The 19772-nt window shown below is 44.5% G+C and overlaps 5 protein-coding genes across 5 annotated transcripts; 2 read left to right on the top strand and 3 right to left on the bottom strand.

Moving 5' to 3' along the window:
* The first annotated feature begins 1235 nt into the window (after positions 1-1235).
* Positions 1236-3731, top strand: EAE98_000815 (uncharacterized protein). Its single transcript, XM_038948433.1, has 3 exons — positions 1236-1681; positions 2080-2478; positions 2530-3731. The coding sequence occupies exons 1-3, from the start codon at positions 1577-1579 to the stop codon at positions 3049-3051; spliced, it is 1026 nt and encodes a 341-aa protein (XP_038814699.1). The 5' UTR covers positions 1236-1576; the 3' UTR covers positions 3052-3731.
* Positions 3732-4942: 1211 nt separating this feature from the next.
* Positions 4943-5362, bottom strand: EAE98_000814 (uncharacterized protein; the record flags this gene model as incomplete). Its single annotated transcript, XM_038948432.1, has 1 exon — positions 4943-5362. One exon carries the CDS (start codon positions 5360-5362, stop codon positions 4943-4945), a length of 420 nt encoding a protein of 139 aa, XP_038814698.1.
* Positions 5363-6858: 1496 nt separating this feature from the next.
* On the top strand, positions 6859-9893 carry EAE98_000813 (uncharacterized protein; the record flags this gene model as incomplete). The annotated part of the gene is made up of 6 exons (XM_038948431.1): positions 6859-7776; positions 7855-8042; positions 8100-8271; positions 8342-8516; positions 8566-8754; positions 8804-9893. Exons 1-6 carry the CDS (start codon positions 7539-7541, stop codon positions 9891-9893), a joined length of 2052 nt encoding a protein of 683 aa, XP_038814697.1. The 5' UTR covers positions 6859-7538.
* A 412-nt stretch (positions 9894-10305) lies between these two features.
* EAE98_000812 (uncharacterized protein) lies at positions 10306-13798 on the bottom strand (the record flags this gene model as incomplete). The annotated part of the gene is made up of 4 exons (XM_038948430.1): positions 10306-10949; positions 11033-12526; positions 12773-13056; positions 13122-13798. 4 exons carry the CDS (start codon positions 13796-13798, stop codon positions 10306-10308), a joined length of 3099 nt encoding a protein of 1032 aa, XP_038814696.1.
* A 1428-nt stretch (positions 13799-15226) lies between these two features.
* Positions 15227-18054, bottom strand: EAE98_000811 (uncharacterized protein; the record flags this gene model as incomplete). The annotated part of the gene is made up of 3 exons (XM_038948429.1): positions 17490-18054; positions 16537-17409; positions 15227-16480 (listed from the first exon to the last, which is right to left on the bottom strand). The coding sequence occupies exons 1-3, from the start codon at positions 17649-17651 to the stop codon at positions 15227-15229; spliced, it is 2289 nt and encodes a 762-aa protein (XP_038814695.1). The 5' UTR covers positions 17652-18054.
* Between the last annotated feature and the right edge of the window lie 1718 nt (positions 18055-19772).

Below are 19772 nucleotides of genomic sequence, written 5' to 3'. Positions count from 1 at the left end.
GAAATCAATCAATCATTCAGTCCAGTCCAGTTCAGTACTCGAAATCTGTGTAGGTACCAGGGCTTATTAGGTAGTGCTCACACATTAGAGAAAAAACAGACCGGAATTGACTACTGGCGAAGCCCTTAACGATCTGATTATTCTATTTCAATTCAGAGAATCAAGAATTTAAATATAAACATAATTAGTATCATATCATATTGTAGATTTACCTAGGGAATTCGTGAATGATTTCTCATTGCAGCCATTCTTGAGGTTTCTCCTTCCCATATTTACCCCGAGTACCTTCTGGAATAGGTCAAACGAATACTACCTATTAGGTGTTTATTAATCTGTCGCACAAGATCACCGAAATCGGGACGGGGAAGAGCAATCTTGGAGGCTTCGAGGCTTCGTAGCGCCGAAATGTATCGAGATCTATACCTAGCTAGGTACTTGACTTGTTCCCGTGGCCTGCCCCTATGAGCATGATACAGTGCCAATATAAGCAAAGCAGAGCGAATGAATCAAAGTGACTTGGGAGAATTTGGAAGCAAAAGAAAGCATTTGGTTGTGCAAGAATGAAGGAGATGGTTTGTATTAGGTATTATATTGATTGAGTTGATGAGTATCTATTATAGATATAGATTCTTGTTGAAGAGGTGCTGGTAGGTAGTAGTATCTCTTTGAAATCATTATCTACCTAGTAGGTATTCAATGTAAAGTTTTTGATGATAGCAAATAATAATAATAATAATAATAATAATAATAATAATAATAATAATACTATCTAGGTATCTACTATATTGAAATACTACACTACTATCTTTTTATCTACCACTACTATCTACAACCTACAACTTTTCTTCCAATCATTATATGCACTCTCGCTCTCTCGTACTGTAGTCACCCTATTACCTACCTATTACCTGCTACCTACTACCTACTACCTACTACCTACCTACATATCTAATAGTAAAATAGATAGATCTTTCAGTGTTCAATTGTAAAAATGGCGCATGTTCTCTTTACCCCTACACCCAGAATCTCCCTAGTACTTTTATTACTCTCCCAGTACATCCACAGTAGAAAAAGAAGAAGAAGAAGAGAAGAGGGAAAAAAAATCAAAAAATCAAAAAATCTTTTCCTCGCCTTACCCCCTCCCCCCACCCCACTCATTCAATTATACCTTTCCTCACTACTGTACTGTACCCTACTTTTTCCCTACTTTTCCCTACTTTTCCCTCGTTTCCTTCACTCACGCTCACAAACGAGTTGGTGCGGCCTTCCATACCCCCAGTGATCTTAGTGATCGGAAAGCCCATAATCCGCTTTTAAATCATTCACCTTCCCCCCCTCCCCCCAAAAATCCCAAAACCCCAAAAAACCCCCCAAACATAATCCCTCCAAATTTACTTTTACTTCCCTCTCATACTTCTCAGGCTTGGATTATCAGCAACGCCAGCCTACAATCCAAAAACAACACACAACATACAACATACAACCTTTCAATCAACCAATACATACATACATCCCTATCTACCTACCTACCTACTTCTCACCACATACATAGGTATTAATCAGAAAAATATTAAAAATGCCTCGTCCAAAGAAGACGGAAGAAAAACCAAAGGAAGTTCCAGCTGGTGATGGAGCAACTTTACAAATCGATGTTGCAAGCTTTGTGAGAACTAGAGATACTGTAAGTTTCCTCTTCTTTATGCTCATTTTTTTTTACATTCCTTGTCTCGAGCCATTCCATCTTCTTCATCGCATTCCTCCAATCGATCATCCAACTATCCCCCCGCCATTACCTATATACATATACATCATTCCCATCAGCTACAGTTTAACCACTATAATCACTACATATTGGAATCATACAAATATCGCAATCGCACATTGACGCGACTCGATTGCACCTATTTCCACGTCCCAAATCCCATCTTCAAAATCTACCTCAAAGTCTTCGCTCACGCGTCAATACTGTTTACATCTGATCAAGCTCTTTCGCGTTTCGATACAATGGCGACCCCACCAACCCGCCAGCAAATGGATTTAAATTTGTATCTTTGTGAGCAAACGCTAATGTGGTCAAAGTTTATCGGTGGTCTCGCGACTTTACAAGAAGCCATCTCGAGTGTTTCCTCCGCCTACATCAAACATACCAATGCTGTCCTCGGCGAACATGGCACCGGCTATACCATCGACACAGCTCTGTCCAAGCTCGGCGATAATCCTCTCCTCGAAACTTTGGGTGCCCTTCAACGCGCTGCAAGTCCCATCATAGCTAAAGCTGTGGAGACTGCTCCAGAGAAGAAGGAGAGAAAAAAGAGACAACATGATCCAAATGCGCCAAAGCGTCCTCTGACTCCATTCTTCCTCTATATGCAAACCGCTCGTCCTATCATCGCAAAAGACCTTGGTGATGTTCCCAAGGGAGAGGTTTCAAGTGAAGGTACCAAGAGATGGACCGACATGGCGCCTAAGGATAAAGCTGTAAGTTTTATTATCCAAGCTCTTTTTTTCCATTACTAATAGTATTTCAAGCTCTGGCAAGATGCCTACAAGGATAACCTCCGTCTCTACAATGCGCGCATGCACGCCTATCGCAGAGGTAACCTTACAGCTAAGGAAATGGGTGATGATGCTGCCGCCGCGTATGCTGATGAGAACAACATTGGAGCAGATGCTTCTGCCGATGCTCAACTCGTAGGAGAAGCCACCGCCGGAGTGACAGCGACAGTTGAGGAAGAAGAAGATGCCGAAGGTGAACCTGAAGCCGAAGCCGAAGTTGAGAAATCACCAACTCCAGCTCCAAAGACGCCAAAAGCCAAGGGACGTAAATCAAAAGGCAAAGCCGATGTCGCTGAAGAAATCCCCGCTCCATCATCTGCTTCTATCGTCCCCCCTCAAAAAGAGGCAAGTCCAGCTAGAAAGCGTAAGCGCTCTGGCAAGAAGGCTGATGAGCCAGTTGTTGCTACTACTGAGCAAGAAGAAGCACCAGCAACAGTTGAAACACCCAAATCAGCACCAAAGTCTAGAAAGAAGAAGGCTAAGACTGATGCATAGATTAAGAAGATGGAATAAAGATAATCAATCATCAAAACAAATATTAAGATCTTTTTCTTTTCATAGTAAAAGATTCTAGCTACTCAGGCATGGCGTTGACGTTTGATTTCTTTCTTTGCAATTGTGTTTAGGGCGGTCTTTTTTAACACAACATGCAATTATCGCTTTGGTTTTCTCTCGCTTTTTCTTTTCCTGTTCCTTTCCTTTTCATACACTTTTTGTCGTAGTCGAATGGTTGATGGATATGGATATGGATATGGATGCTTTGCGTGAATTCTGTTTACTTTTGATTTGATCAATGGACATGGATGGATGGACCTATGAGGTTATCATACTTTAGCTGGTACAAGGTACAAAATGGGTGGATTGGTTGATTGATTGATTGATTGGTTGCAAGGTACAACTTCACTTTTTGCTTGCTGTGAGTGAGTGAGTGAGTGAGTGAGTTGTGAGCTTTTGTGCGAATGGAGAGAAGATGGGATGGTAGAGCAGGGGAGGGAGGGAGGAGAGTAGATGAGAGGACAAGGGATGGGGGATAAGTTTTGCATTGGGTAGTTAGGTAGTTAGGTAGTTAGGTAGCTAGGTAGCTAGGTAGCTTTTGATCTATCTGTCTATCTATCCATGTATGTTGCTAGTGGAGTGGGGTAGAGTGGCATGGGATGGGATGGGATGGGATGGGATGGGATGAATAAATGGCTACTTTGATATTATACCTCTTTTGATGATGATGATGATGATGATGAATGTTTTTGATATTAGTGATACTGTTGTTCTTGTGTTGTGTTGCTGTTGCTTGAAATGGGTAGTAAATGGGGTAGTGAATGGGTGAGTGGGTGAATGGGTGAGTAGTGGAATGGGGTGAGTAGCGAGTGGATGAGTAGGTAGTCTTGAAGGGGGATAGATAGATAGATAGATAGATAGATAGATAGATAGATAGATAGATAGATAGATAGATAGATAGATAGATAGATAGATAGATAGATAGATAGATAGATAGATAGATAGATAGATAGATAGATGATAGATAGATAAGATAGCTAGCAATAGATAGGATCAGATCGATTTGTGTAGTGAAGGGGGAGGTGGAGGTGCACTGGCGGTGCAAATGGAGATTAGGGAGTCGCGAAGGATGAAGAGAGATAGGGATGCAGCGAGTATAGGATAAGACGAGGCGAGGATGAAGAGCGGACTGGGCTGGCACATGGATTGGGCTTTTGATTGGAATTGGCCTGATGGGTAATTTGGCTGTGGATGTGGTGTTTGTGTGTTTGGGCGCGTACTTGAGCAGGGGGATCTGGATCTGGATATTGTTGGTATCACCCTGGGGCTGGTGCAGTATATCGTACTAATGATTCACACTGTTGTAATATTGCTTAAGGTTCTAAAAGCTAAAGGCTACGAACGTATATGCTATAGTGCGGGGGCGCTAGCGCATGCGCTAGCGCGGTCACATGATCCCTGTCCCAACAGATATGGATATGGATGGGGATGTAGTTGGGAATAGAGATAGGGGATGGGAGGGATGGAAGGGAATGAGATGAGAATGAGATGGAAATAGAATAGAATGGGAATGGGATGGAATGGGATGGGGATGTATGGAAAATTGAACTAGACCATGGGCTGGGCTGGACTGTGCTGGGCTATGCCTCACAGGTATTTCAGTTGTTTTATTTGGAACGAATTGAGTGGAGAAAGGGGTGGAAGGGAGGGGGCGCAGCGAAGCGAAAAGGGAGAGGGAGAGGGAGAGGGAGAGGGAGAGGGAGAGGAGAGGGAGAGGGCGAGCCGCGGGGAGGAAATCGGGGCCCGGGAAGAATTCCAGGGGTGGGCGAGGACTTGGCTTGGATTGGCTTGGATTGGCTCTGTGCGGTTTGTTATGTTTATCGGATTGGCTTTATTGCGTTTGGCTTGCTGGGGCATGCTGGGGCTTGCTCGGGCCTGCTTCTGATAGCTTGGCGAGTTTGGGCTTGCCGGCTTGGGCTTGAGGATTGCAGCGTTGCCTTTGGCGCGTTTGGGCTGGGGCGTGGCGGGCCGCCGGGTGTGGTGTGGTTTGTGTTTGTGGTTTGTGGGCGGTGCGTGGTGGCGTGGTTCTGCTGCTGGTTCTGCTGCTCGTTGCGGCGCTGGGGGGTGCGTCGCTGGGGGTGCGTCGCTGGCGTTGCGTCGCTGGGGGTGCGTCGCTGGGGGTGCGTCGCTGGGGGTGCGTCGCTGGGGGTGCGTCGCTGGCGTTCCGTCGCTGCGTCGGTCGTTGCTCTTGCTCTGCTCCTGCTATTAAGAAAGTACAGATATGGATATAGAGAAGGAAATGAGAGTACATTTTGAGATTCATAGAGTTTCTAGTTTGTAAGTTAATAGGCGAGGGAAATGGAGAGATGGCTGGCTATATATGATAATGTCAGATTGTGAGATTGAGATTGTGAGATTGAGATTGTGAGATTGAGATTGTGAGATTGAGATTGTGAGATTGAGATTGTGAGATTGAGATTGTGAGATTGAGATTGTGAGATTGAGATTGTGAGGAGTTGTGTATACAATCTATGGATAGAATTTATATGATTTGAGTAGGAATGTAGGAGGTTAGAGGTTTGAAGCGAACTAAAGAAATGAGGAGGGGAGGAGATAGGTAGGTATAGAGGATGTTATTGCGATGTTATTGCGATGTTATAGTGAGAGAAAGAGGAGGACAGAAGGAGAGGAGGAGAAAATATAAGCCCATCATTCAAAAAGATTTAGAATATATATTTCCCTTAAGTAAGAGATATTGTTCTTGAGATGTATAGGGAGTATTTTGTAGGTATAGTATTTATATATAGATAGTAGGTAGTAGAGAGTGAGACTAAGCGAATGTATATAATATAATTCCATCAACCTCGTATATTCTAGATGAAATAAGTTAACTTGTTACTATTAGGTATCTGAAGGTCTTAAAGGTACTAAATAGTGAGGTGTTGTTTAAATAGTAGATAGTAGATAGTAGATAATAGTTAATCTTCAAAATGTATATATATATACCTACCTACATAAACCCCACACACCCCTATCCCAAACCCAGATACGCGAAAGAAGACTGGCTATAGATCGATCGAGTCTAAACTTTAATATGGATGCGAGACATAAGGTTACGACGTGGGAGAGATTTCTCGGGATTACCGATGTTCGGTATCGTATATGGGTTTATGTAAGATTACCTAGCTATGTATGGGAAGGTGGTTTTTGATGGAGGGAGGGGGTGAGGTATGGGGATAGGGATGGGGATGGGGATGGATGGATGGATGAGGGAGAGGGGAAGGGTTGGATGCTTAAAGTGGTATTGTACGAAAGGATTGATGTGGTGGGGTTGGAGTAATATTGTGATTGAAATAAATAAAGAATTCTCGAGGGAACTCTGGTCTGGAGAGGATTTCTTGGGGTTCTTGGGGGTTTTGGAGAAGGAATTATGCGCAGGTTGGTATGGATGGATGAAGGTATGGATGAAGGTAGCATCGCAGTATTTAAGAAATTCAGTACCTTTTATATGCCGCTCCCTGTCCTCTTTAGATTTACTAGGTAGCTACTGAGTCGCATATGACATTACCACTCTAGATACCTACCTAGGTACAGTAAACGTCTCTCTTACCTATGAGTATTCCTTCAGCCTCAAAAACTAATTCTCGAGTATCGGGCCGTTTTCAAACGGATCAGATCTAATCGTGATAAATGATTAATTTCATCAGTCGTCATTCGTTGGTCGTTACTCATAAATGAAATTCTATTTATTCAACAATCAAGTGCTCACAATAATTCTGTTGCCTGCAATACCACGATACACTCCAAACAACCCAAGAAACCCTACCGCGAAGCATTCCCCCAAAAACTGTCAAAACCCCTACAAAACTAACACGGAAGATATTTTAATCCACGATATAGTGGATTACATATCACAGAAGAGCCTATAACAAACCACCAATTTACAGCTTCATCCTTTCAGGGGTTTCTCGTGGCGCTGTTTTGTTTTCAATGCACGCTAAAAGATATCAGTAGCCAATTAGATTGAGTGGAGAGATGAAATCGCCCCGTTGTTTCCAAAGCTTTTTGATCCTGAGGAGTGATTTATTTTCCGCTCGTGGGAGCGATAGGGATTGTGTGTATGTGTGTGTGATTGAATCTCATACAACGTATGAAGGGAGTTGGAGGAAAACGGGAAAGGAAATTGAAATGGATAACTCGGCCGATAGGGATGGTAGGGAGGATGAACTGTCCGCGAGAGAGGCTCTAGGATCCTTCTTTCATTCGAGATTTGGTTCGAGGTTGGTATATATATGTTATGTATCTTTCTTTGCTTATTCTCAGAGCCTCTTTCTTAATTATCAATCTGTCAGGATACGGGTTTTGATACACATTCTTTTGTTGAAGTTCTGTTCGTCATTGTTTGAATTTGGTTTTGGAGATATTCCTCTGGAATAAAGTATCTTTCCTCGTTACATTCTTTCTAAGCTGTTGTTTTTATTGCAATCATGCATCTATCAGTCCTTACCATTTTAGCTTCTTCAAGCCTTATCTCTGCAAGACATCTACCTCTACACTCACTTCAATCTGTTCGCAATGCAGGATTATTTGGTTGGTCTGTCCAGGCTTCTACTTGTCCGGCAGGCAGCACATCTTGTGGAGATACGGCGGCTGGTGCATGTTGTCCTTCGGGAATGTTTTGTGCTACACCTGCGAATTCGGAGGTTGCAGCTTGTTGTCCTTTTGGTATGATATCTTTATTCTTTCTTTTTATTTTTCTCGCCGAGAGTTCGATTCACATCCAACAAATCTAATACCCAACAGCGGGAGAATGCAGGAGTGTAATTGAAGCAGCACCTAAATGTGCAGATGCCTCCTGGAATCTATGGGATGGATTGGATGGAAATGCTTTTTGTTGTGAAGTGGGACTTTTGGGAGCTTATGATCATATTTCTCACCGCGCGGGAACGTGTGTGGAGACTGTTGTGAAGCCTACTACTTCGGCGGTTTTGGTAAGTGGATGTTATCTTGTGATTTGCTTTGAATGGGAGATATTGATATTCTTGTAGAGATCAACTGGAACAGGTTGTGAAGCAACATCTTCCGTCGTTGCTACTACGAGCGCTATCTCTACTACTATCACTTCGATTCAGAAAATATCTACAGTCATTTCAGTGAAGAGCACCATTACTTCAGACGCTAATACTTCTGCTTCTACTTCTACTTCTGCTTCTAGTTCCGGTAATTCACTCTCATTATCCTTTCCCTCATGTTTCATTCATCGAGTACTGATCTACGTTTGAAATTTTAGCCAGAATTGTTGGTGAAAATGATTTAGCTGTTGCTGCGCCTGCTACAAAAGCCTCACATTCCAAGGCAACATCATCAACCAGTTCTAAGGTTGCATCAAGTGTAGTTGCAACCTCAAAATCTGCATCTACATCTGCGATCGCAACTGCAGCCGCAGCGCCTACCGGAAAACCTGTGTAAGTATCACATCTAGTCATGCATTAGCAATCATCTAATCTCTGTTAGCTTCTTTCACTACATGATAGGAGGAATCAATGATACTCATTGTGAGCAAGATATTATTGATGCTGTTGCATTGGGAGTCGATGCTTTTGCTCTCAATTTAGCCGTAACATTAGATTCTAGCCATTCATGGGCATTGAACGCTGTCAACTCCCTCTTTAAGCATGCTCAAACTCATAACTTTAAACTCTTGTACTTATCACTCTTCCCACAAATGAAACATCAACTAACTCTTACCTAGTTTCTCCTTCGACATGACCGGATTCAACTCTCCTTCCCAATTCATCCCTATCCTCAAAACATACGTCACAAACAGCGCATACTATACCTATTCCGGACAACCCTTCGTCTCGACCTTCAACGGGGGCGCTTCATCTTTTACATTCGGCCAAGGCAGCGTAAACGACGGCTGGAAAAACGAAGTCCAAGCAGTCATGGCCGCAGCCGGTCATCCCATCTATCTGATCCCCTCATTCCAAGACGTAGCCGCCACATCATCCTTCTTCACCAAATACCCAACATTAAACGGAACATTCAATTGGAATTCCTGGCCCACCTATTCCGCCGGCGACTCCCCCGTCGACACCATCGACGACAGCATCTATCAAAAAGCCGCCCAAGCCGCCGGAAAAGGATTCATGATGGGTATTTCCCCCCTACAATTCAAACACATCGACAGCACACAAAACTGGTATCGCCGCGGCGAAGCCAATCTCGAAGTGCGCTTCGCTCAAGTGCTCTCCGCACAGCCCGATTTCATCGAATTCCAAACGTGGAACGACGCGGGCGAATCGCACTACATGGGGAATACGTGGCGGGAACCGCTGGTTTCAGATACGACGCCCGAGGCGCTCTCGAGTATCGCGTACGATCACACGGGGTATTGGCAGATTCTCCAGAGTTTTATCAAAGTGTGGAAGGCGGGGAAGACGAGCACGCAGACCATGTATCCGACGAATGGGAAGGATGCCCAGGGCACGTTTTGGCATCATACGTTGTTGAAGAATGGAGATTGTGCGGCGGATTCGTTGGGGTTGGGGAAACCGGTGGGGATTGGGGGTGTGGAGGATAGTGTTACGGCGGTGGTGTTGGTGGCCAGTGGGGTGCAGGAGTTGAAGGGGAGTATTAGTGTGGGGGGGAAGGTGTTGGGGACGAAGAGTTTCGAGCCGGGTTTTAATACCATGGTTGTGTCGAATATTACGACGGGGGCCGTGAGCATGAGTGTGACGAATGCGGCGGGGACGGTGGTGGTGAGTGGGAAGGGTCCGTTGGAGGTGGTGAATAAGGCGAATTTGTGTAACTATAACTTCCAGGTTGTAGGATTGAGTTAGAGGTGTAGAGAGAGGGTGTAGGGATTCCGAAAAGGAAAGGTTTGGGATGAGGTGAGGGGTACAGTGGATTTAAGCGAGAGGGAGGAAGACATTTTTTTCATTCATGTATGATTTGGATATCCATCCATTTAGAGATTATCATTCTACGAGGATTGTAAAATTTTACAATCCCGCACGCAATTTATAAACTATTTTGTAACGTTTTCAGCTACGAACTTTTTGTAATATTTGCTACAACTACTTATTTATTAGAGAGTGTAAAGAAGCCGACCAGTCGACTCCAAGGGGTATCTAAAACGATTCGATCCATTTCATTCATTTCATCCATCTTATACAACAACAAATCCATCCACCAATCCATCCAACTTTTCAATCTATATACACCACTCACCTCACTCCTCCCCCCCTCTCTCTACCCCCTCAACCCCCTAATCCTCTCCTTCAAACTAACCTTCTCCTTCTTATCCGTCTCAAACCCACTCTTCTCCATATCATTAAACCCCACACTCGCACTCGCACTCCCACTCCCCCCCTTCTTCCCCTTGATCCACTTCTCCAACCTCATTTTCACCGCCACCACCGTCATCCCCGTGGTAAACAAACTCGCCGCGTTCATCGCCGCCCCAATCAACACCTGATCCGGCAATCTAACCGTACACAGACTAATCCTCTGAATATCCACAAAACCCGTTACAAACGCCGCGTTTGCCGCAGCCAACAAAACACTCAGCACGATTCCCCTCAGCAGTTTCAACTTCTCGATTCCGGGGAGAAATTTCATTTCCAGCACAAACGCCACAATCGTTAAAACGAGCACAGCAAATCCGAGGAGTCCGTGGAATGTGGTGCCGTGGGATGCGGAGCCGAGGAGAAGAATCCCGAGAATGCCGCCGCTCAGGGAGAGAGGCAGAACGGCGAAGATCCAAATGCGGAAACGGGTCTTGGGGGCGGAAGCCCAGATGTGGGGGAGGGAGAGCATGGTTGCGATTTCGTGGCCGGAGGTGAGGAGGAGAGCGAGTGGAATGGCGAGGAAATAGGCGAGGATGAGGAGGAATGCTAATGGGGGTTAGATTTATATTATCACAAAAAAAGAAGAAAAAAGGAGAGAAAATTAGGGAAAGAAGGGAAAAAGTACATACCATGCGCCACAATCAAAATCGTCAACCGATTAATCCCAATCCCATTCACCAAAATCACCTGCGTGGCCGGATTAATCAAAAATTCATTTCCCTGACTCGCAACCGTGAATGTCGCATTAGGTAACATGACGCTTCCCCCCGTGGCCGGAATACTCCCACTCGCTTTGAGTCCCTTGAAAATCTCGACAAACCCACCGATGCCCTGGCATGTAAGCGTATCGACGCCTTTTTGTAAAAGTACATCAAGAGAGGTGACGTTGACGCCGGTGAGGAGACCGCTGGTGATATCGGAGATGTTGAGATTTGTGGGGTCGTCGACGCGTTTGTGGAGGTTGGGGAATGGGGATATCAGGGGTGCGGATTTGCGGATGATAGAGGAGGGGGATCTATAGGAACGGGCTCGAATGGCTGGAGTGGAGAGATTATTTGCGGGTGTTTCTGGGGAGGAGAGAGATGCGGGTGTCGTGGAGTTGTTTCCCATAGTGCTTGGTGTTAATGTGCCGTTGGAAGATAGTGACATACTCATCCCCAACATTTGCGCAATCAATGTCACACCTTGACCACCCAATCCCTGACCGAAAGATGTTGCTACTCCCCCTGTCGTATCATTGAAATCATCCGATTTGAAAATCGGTGTTGCAGCTTGCATCATCACTTCGGATGAATTGGCTCCATTGAGAATGGCCTGGAAACCTCCCATATTCGCTACACTTTGACCTGCACCATCGACAAGACCCCTTGCGAGACCCTCAGCTGCTTTCGAAACTGACACTTTTTGTAATGCCGACATCATTGCCCCAGAAGAAGAATTCGACCCTCCACCGAGAAGCGCAGCTGCTTTCGCTTGAAGACGCGAAACCGTACCATTAGCAAGAAAATTACTCGTAAGACCATAAGAGAAATCTCTCGCAACCATCGCTACATCTCCTCCCATTGGACTCTGCGCCGTCGAAGGATCCTGCAAGCCCAGACCAACCGCTGCACCCTGTCCAATACCACTACCCGCTCCTTGCGCTGCCGGACCCAGCATTGCAGATATATTAGTCATAGACATCGCACTCATAAGTTTTGATTGCAATGATGAGAGCGTTCCATTCGCGAGGAAACTAGTCGTGAGTTCGTATGCAAAATTCTGAGCCACTTCTGGCGCCGCAGCATCAGCTCCAGTACTAGGAGCCACAGCTGCATTCGAAAGTCCGAGACCTTGTGCTGCGCCGGCACCCAATCCAGATCCAGCTCCCACAAGAGTAGGTCCAACCATACTGGTAAGATTGGATCCGGACATGGCTTGGGAAGTCAATTTCTTGACATCGACGGCGCCAAGGAAAGAACTTGAGAGTGATTTGGTGAATCCATATGCAATCTCATTAACGTTAAGACCTGAACCTGTCGTGTTGGTTCCTGCAGCTGCGGCAGCAGCTCTCTTGAGCCGCATTCTCATAGTAGCCATGTTCATTGGTAAATCAAGACCCTCTGCAGCACCTTCTCCCAATCCTATAACAATGTTAGCATGATTCTGCCCAAGGTATTTGATAGTCCAGACTGCAATCCACAGCATGGAATCTTTGGAATATTCGACTCATTTCAGATAGCGAAATAGCTTCAATCATTGTACTAATCCAAAATAATGAATATAGACGACTGAGAATAGCATTTTCATAATCTCAAAACCAAAATCTGAAACTTGACTGCAGTCTAGACCATCCGAACCACCAATTCTATCATTAAAAAAAAACATACCTTTCCCAGCATTAACAACCGCAGATTGCAACATCCCACTTGGCAAACCCGTCATCAATTTCGACATATCGATATTCGAGAAGAGCGATTGAGTAAGCCCATTTCCGAGATTACCAGCAATCAAAGGGATACCAGTTCCATTAGGCGCAGCAACAGCTGATTTATTAAGACCCAATCCGCTAGCAGTTCCTCCTCCAAGACCAGTGCCTAGAGCGGAAGAAGCAGCTCCTGCACCAGTGAGGAATGATGATGTGTTCAAAGTTCCCGTGAGAGCATTGGAAGCTCTATGATACCAGTCAGCAAATTGTATTGGGATGAATTTGATATCTTCTGTTCAAAGAGTGCTTACCCGAATCCTAGATTTGCTGCAATAGCGTTGACACCAGATGGCTTTTCTGCAGTAGTTTGCTTGACTCCATTGTTAATTTTGAGACCAGTCGTAGCACCTCTTCCAACACCATCACCCAAAAATCCTGCCGGGGTGGCCAAAGAATCAGCAGTAACATCAAGAAGTTTTCCACCGAGTGTCTCAAAGATCCCTGTGAGGCCACCTCCTCCCGTAGCCGCTTTTGCTCCACCAGCTCCCGCTGCCCCTCCCGCTCCTCCTGCCGCGCCGCCTGTCAATATTGAAGCAAAGCCATCGAAAAGTCCTCGAGTTTTCAAATTGTTCCCGCTCTGTGCTTGATGTGTATCCACAGCCAACTTATGCAAATCATTGCTAAGAGCTTGTAAAGAAGTAAGATGATGTTGTGCGCTTACAGCACCCAGAATATCCGCCGCCGCCTTGAGTATTGATGCGATATCCTCTCCTCCTTGCAATTGTCCGATGTCTACAGTTTCGAGAGAAGCAATGCTGGAAGAAAACTGTGAGGTAGGATGATTATCGGTATGAAGAAATGATCGAGCATGATATATTCCCCATGGTAAGAGAGATAAAGTATTAAAGAATAGTAATAAAGAAGCGAAAATTACAAAAAGATTCCGCGTCCAGACGCGTTGCTGTGGTATATGATCAACATTCCCCATGATTAAATAAATGCAATATAGATCAAGTCACCATGACTTTCTGAAGAAAGCAGAAGGAAAAAATAATTTCCAGATAGGGTGAGAAAGTGAGGATGCCAACCTGGGTATTAGAGGGATACCCAGGTGAAAAGGCCTGTGTGTTAGTGGCAAGTGAAGTCACTAAATATTCCGTATGTGCACGTCAAAGTTGGCATCACTCTGATCTTTGGCAGCTGTACACCAGTTACTAAACTCGAATTGGAAACCGATTAATGGGCTTTGGTGGTGTGTAAAGCAATCGTTGTAACAAAATTGTCTTGACTAGATCCGCTGTGACTAGAGCTTGGATGGGGGCTGAAACAAAGATTGTTCAAGGACCAAGGGGGTAAGGGGAACTAAATAACATGTAACTAAAAGTATGGCAGGTTGACTAAAAAATATGAATGAACTATAGCGTCTTATTGGCCTGACTATGTATCGAGTTGGTTTCTGCTAAACGTTGAGTAAGGGGCAGTATTTTTCAGTCTCACCCAGAACATATAGATGAGATCTGCTTATAGAATACTGGCTGATTCTAGCTGTGTTTTCACAAGATTATAAGTTGACGGGAACAGACTTCTATTCCTACTGTTCTTATAAGATATTTCAGCCATTGAGCTTGTCCCAATACACTCCAGTCATGAATATGCATGCAATCGATTGCCGTTCACAATCTTACACAAGATGGAAATTTGCTTCACGCAGGCATCAATTCCGTTAAACATGTCAGCGTTGATTGAAGTTCCGACAGTATGTAATTAATTCCTCCGCGTGGATATACTCTATACACTTTTCTTTCAGTTAGTGTTTTGCAACGTCCCCAGAAGGTTCTCACAATAACGAGAACAAAACGAACAAAGCTCAAGCATTAATACGAGAATTAATAGACTCTTTATCGGTAGGCGTCTAACAATAAATTGTTTCGATTTATGATGGAGTACGTGCCCTGGCACGGTTGGAGCATGAATCATAATTCGCTTCACCATTTGTTTCATTCGGATAGCTCGGTACTCCGCTTTTGGTGACATCTAGAATTTTGGATGCAGGGATTGTTGTTAGAAGTTGTTTGAATGCGGGTTACGGGTAGTCATGTCTACCGGTATCCGGAACTGCGATAAGGTGTTTTGTGGGCCATGGAAAAAACGATTGTCGGCATTTGCAACTTCCACAAGTGCGTGTGCGTGCTTGAAAATGCGAGCAAGAATTCGGAAGTCCTTGTTAGCCGAAGATTTTGCATCGACCGACCCTTAGTTGATGTAAAATATACAGTGATTGAGGGGAATAATTTGATATTACAACGTCTTTGTGTTCCTACATGCTTCCCAATTCTAGTGCCAATGACCAAAATAAGATTGTGAGGGTAGGGCATTGCGTGGATCGATTGAAAAAGATTTTAGGTTCCTCCAAATGTTAAGAGCCAGTAAAATAATCTTGATATGAACCCCACATCTCTGGATGTTGAGGTGCGTCGCCACCAACTGTTCCCAAACCAAATATGAATTCGTTCCAGTGTGCATTTGTGTAACCATCCGGAATAGATATTGGTGATGTCATATTCGTGTCTATGGGGGTAGAACCCATGGGCATGGGAATATCGAAGCCCATCCCTCTGTAAGTATTCTGCCCCATTGGGTCAACCTGCCCAATTGTAGAAGTTTGGCGGTAGTTGTTATTCTCCGACACGATTGGAGAGAATTCGGCACCTAAGTTGGGACCTGGGCTGTACATATTAGGGTTGGAAATTGCCGTTGGAGTTGTTGATGCTTGAGAATCACTGAGGCCTCTTTCTCGCCTTCTTGCTGCTCTTGCTCTTTTCAGTAAATTCTTAACTGGTCGCCAAATCATTCCGTCTTTTGTATCTGCAACGTATTCACTCCATCTGTTGTAATGAAACTCGATGGCCTCCCAAGCTTGGTCAGCAAGAGTGCCAGTTGGTTCCGCACAGAGCTCAGCTAAAGCGACGGCGATCGCATGCCACGGTACATAAGTTTCAAAGAACCAGGCCCATCCCTGTTCAGGATCATTTCGCCATAAATCTTCCATCAGATTTAGGTACGACATAGCTGTACGCAAAGATTGTCCTCGAGGAAGTACTCGATGTGTAGATTTCCTTCGCTGAAGTGGATATTGTGTCACCAACCATAATTTGAGCGATAATAGTCGTGATACCCGACAAAACCATAAAAATTTCGGATCATTGGGATCAGCACCTGCGAGATAGGTTGATTCGACTTTATCAGTAAATGCTTTGATCATCTGCTCTTTTTGTTCCGTGGTCAAGACCGGCGCGTCTAGGCGCGTAGGCACGAAATTCATCCTCAATCCGATCCCGCTGACTATCATTGTAATGCAAGAAAAGGTCATACTGGTGAATCCTATCCGATCGACCGGTGAAGTTGTTGAGGTAATCGAGATATCCTCGTCGTTTATGTTGGCAGGCATCTTTGTATCAAAAGAGCCATCAGTGATCATTGTTTCTGTACCTCGATCTTCAGAAGCTCTCGTGTCAAGTACGATCAACGTCCACCATACTCTCCTTCGCATTTCCAAATCGAAAGGTTGACTACCGCCATCTCTGTGGAGCCCGATGCCACGGGCAAGCCGGACTGCAAGACCGATAAAAGCCCATATAGATCGACTTCGATCATGAGTGCGCATAGCTGCCTGTGAACGTATATAAATATCATCATCGTCCAAGATGCTTGGAGAAGAACACTTACAATATACGTCAATAGAGCTTGTAAGGTAACAATTTCTACACTATTAAGAAAATCTGATTCTTGGAGAGCAATCTCTGTCGCAGTTTTGTATCGTGTCACTAAAATTTGCCTTTCTTCATCTAAAAGTTTAAGGCACTCTTCATTTGTCATGCTCGTCACAGCAGCCAGGTAAATAGAAAATGCGCTAGCCTCAAGACTTTTGAATTTGTGTCGGCCAGTATTCGGATCGAATAACTCGGACCCTGGGTTTATCATAAGGTGTGTTGTTGACTTGTGCATAGTGACGACCATTGGATGCACATTTTTGAAATAGAACTCGAATAGAATGTTGCGGTGGTCGTCGGATGGATATGGAATTACGACATTCGAGGAAGTGACCTTGGAATCAAAGACAAATTGTGAAGGGGAATCATACTTGGATGCTGGCGAAGTTGCAGTTGATCCAGAATTTTCATCCTCATCGTCACTGGGATTCTCGATGAGCTGTTTCAGTCCATCGATTTCTTCACTCAATCTCGTCCAAAATCCATCATGAGTATAGATTGACTCGTTCTCTTGGCGTCTGATAAAATTAGCAAATAGATGATCCAAACGTCCGGGTACAAATCCAATCTCATGGACATTGTCATTAAACTGTTGACTTGGAGACGTGAAAGAGCGATGAGGTCGCGGTCCTGACGATGGTGTATTTGACCGAGCCTCGTCTTCTACATGACTATCTTCCCCAAGGAGTTTTGTGGCATCAATTCTGCTCACCAAACTTTCGAGATGAGAGATTCTTTTTAATAGCTCAGCATCACGAGACTTTGGATTACTTTGTCTCGGCCTGGGGTTTCGAACACGTGTAGGGAAAATACATTCAGTGCCAGATGCCTGATTATGTGTTATTCATTAGGTATTCATAGACACCCAATAATGGCGGATTGCAGGTTGGAAAAACAAATTTCACTCACCTGACATGGGATACACGGGTTTGTTGTTTTATTGCATCTTATCTTACGTCTCCTACAATTTGTGCAACTAAGAACTTTTGGTGGTGGTGGTGGTGGTGCTGCTGCTGGAGATTGGGCGTTTGTGTTACTGGCGGTAGAAACCACGGGACTGTTCGGATTCATGATGTTGAGATATTAAAGAGTGGCACAGTTGTTGCCTCTATCTTCGACTTTGACTGACCGACTCGTCTGAATGATTGATTGAATGATCTTTTTGATCTGATGGTCGATTGCTTGATTGATTGATTGATTGATTGACCGACTGAATCAATTGATGGATGAAATGAAGACCCACAGAACTCTTTCAAGACAACAAATGGGTGGTTCTACCATAAGCATGACAGCATGATTATGTATGGAATTGGAATTGGAATCGGGACTGGAATGGGATAAGGCTGAATGAGTCAAACGGAGGAGTCTTTGTCCAAGATCTCATTTCGGAGGGAAAAAGGTCCTTTTGTTCATATGAAAGCCATTTGCACGGTTGCACCTGTTTGAGCAAAAACCTTAAATTGTTGAAAAAAGGACCAGGAACGTACTAGGAACGGACCAGGTGCCTGCCCAGGGAGGGAGGAAATAATATGAGGGAGGGAGACCGATAGTATTAGTAATCCCATCTCCCGTACGTACGCGGCTTTGGCTGACAACACTTTCGAATTTGAGCCAATGAGAAAGCTCCGTGCGCCACAGATGTCCTTACTCACCGGAGGGTTTTGAGCCCGACTACCGACTGAGCTCATCCAATGGCCAAGAATGGCGTAGAGAAAAGTCCACGGTTTCCAAGAACAAGAGATTCTTCAAGCTTATTAAGGTGATCATCCAATACTATTAGGTTTGGATGGTATGTCACCAGTACCCCAATATATAGATGCAACAGCGAATTGATAGATGGCATGCCCTACACTTACACTGTGCGCGTTGTAGAATCCATGCCATCTACTTCTAGAGTTTAGTAGCCAGATACTCACTCACTCATTCACTTACTCACTCACTCACTCACTTACTCACTCACTCACTCATTCACTTATTTATTCACTCATTTACTTATTTATTTATTTACTCACTTACTCACTTATTCACTCATTCACTCACTCATTTATTTATTTATTTATTTATTCATTTACTCACTCACTCATTCACTTACTCACTAATACCACCACACCCACTTACCCGGGAAGCATTCAGGAGCAGCATACCGGTATAAATGTATAAATGGTGAGAATTTCTCGTCTTGTATCTCCGCTGTTCCCATTCCCCGTTTTGCCAGTGCTTCACCTTATATCCGAGTACCGCTGCAACGGAGATAAATGATCCCTTCAAGGGGTTAACCAGGGTATGCAGCGATCGGCTCTTTTTATATATACGATGCCGATATATTACGAGTACCTACCCTCCTACCCTCCTATCACCACCTGCCCACACCTACTTAGGCACCTACAGGATCCTCCGCGGATTAACCTTGATCATTCTCGACTGATTTTAGCCCCTGGCTTTCTTTCCACAGAATAACATACATACCCATCAACCTACCTCCCTACCTTGGTCCCTCGTGCTTACCATGCTTGATATTCAATCCTGAGTCCTGACAGCTGGATGGATAATTACATGAGTGAAAAGTCAAAATTCTTTCTATTATATCGCGCAGAGCTGCAACCTGAACGCCAATCTGCACTGGGGCTAGGAAAACTATGCTTAAAGTTTTGGCTTATTAACATTATGCGTGCTAAACTCTATGCACGTTAATCTATAGCTTCGATTGATGCTATGCCGCTCCAGACTCAGACTCATTGCTCATCCTGTCAAAAAATCAACTTCAAGATCCTTCTTTCTTACGGTCTTCATCTCCGTTCGATCATCATTTTTCCGTCCAGCAACTTCTTTATCGGAGCAGCAGGAGTCTTTTGGTAGGTTCGGTGGAATTTCCAGTCTGGGAACATCCCAATAGGTGAATCGGATGAGCATTTTCATGATGCTCCGGCATCAACGGCGCGTGAATACAACCAATTCACATTGTTGCACTGGGCAGTAACACCATACTAATGAATCGAAGCCAGCCTCCATATTCTATTTGCAAGGAATCCCTCCAGAATCCATTTCGGGATTCTTGAGTGACATCGACAAACGACAGTTGGAATGCAGACTAACCTCACCCGGGCTCGGAACCTCAACCTCCTGATTGGGTATTTGATAAGCCTAATGGTCTTGTTTTAATAGGACTCTTGGCCGACACAGCAATTTGCCGGG

Source organism: Botrytis deweyae (genome assembly GCF_014898535.1).
Source record: "Botrytis deweyae strain B1 chromosome Unknown BDEW_002, whole genome shotgun sequence".
In the NCBI taxonomy this organism is placed as follows: domain Eukaryota; kingdom Fungi; phylum Ascomycota; class Leotiomycetes; order Helotiales; family Sclerotiniaceae; genus Botrytis; species Botrytis deweyae.
This window is presented reverse-complemented; position numbering and strand designations above follow the sequence as displayed.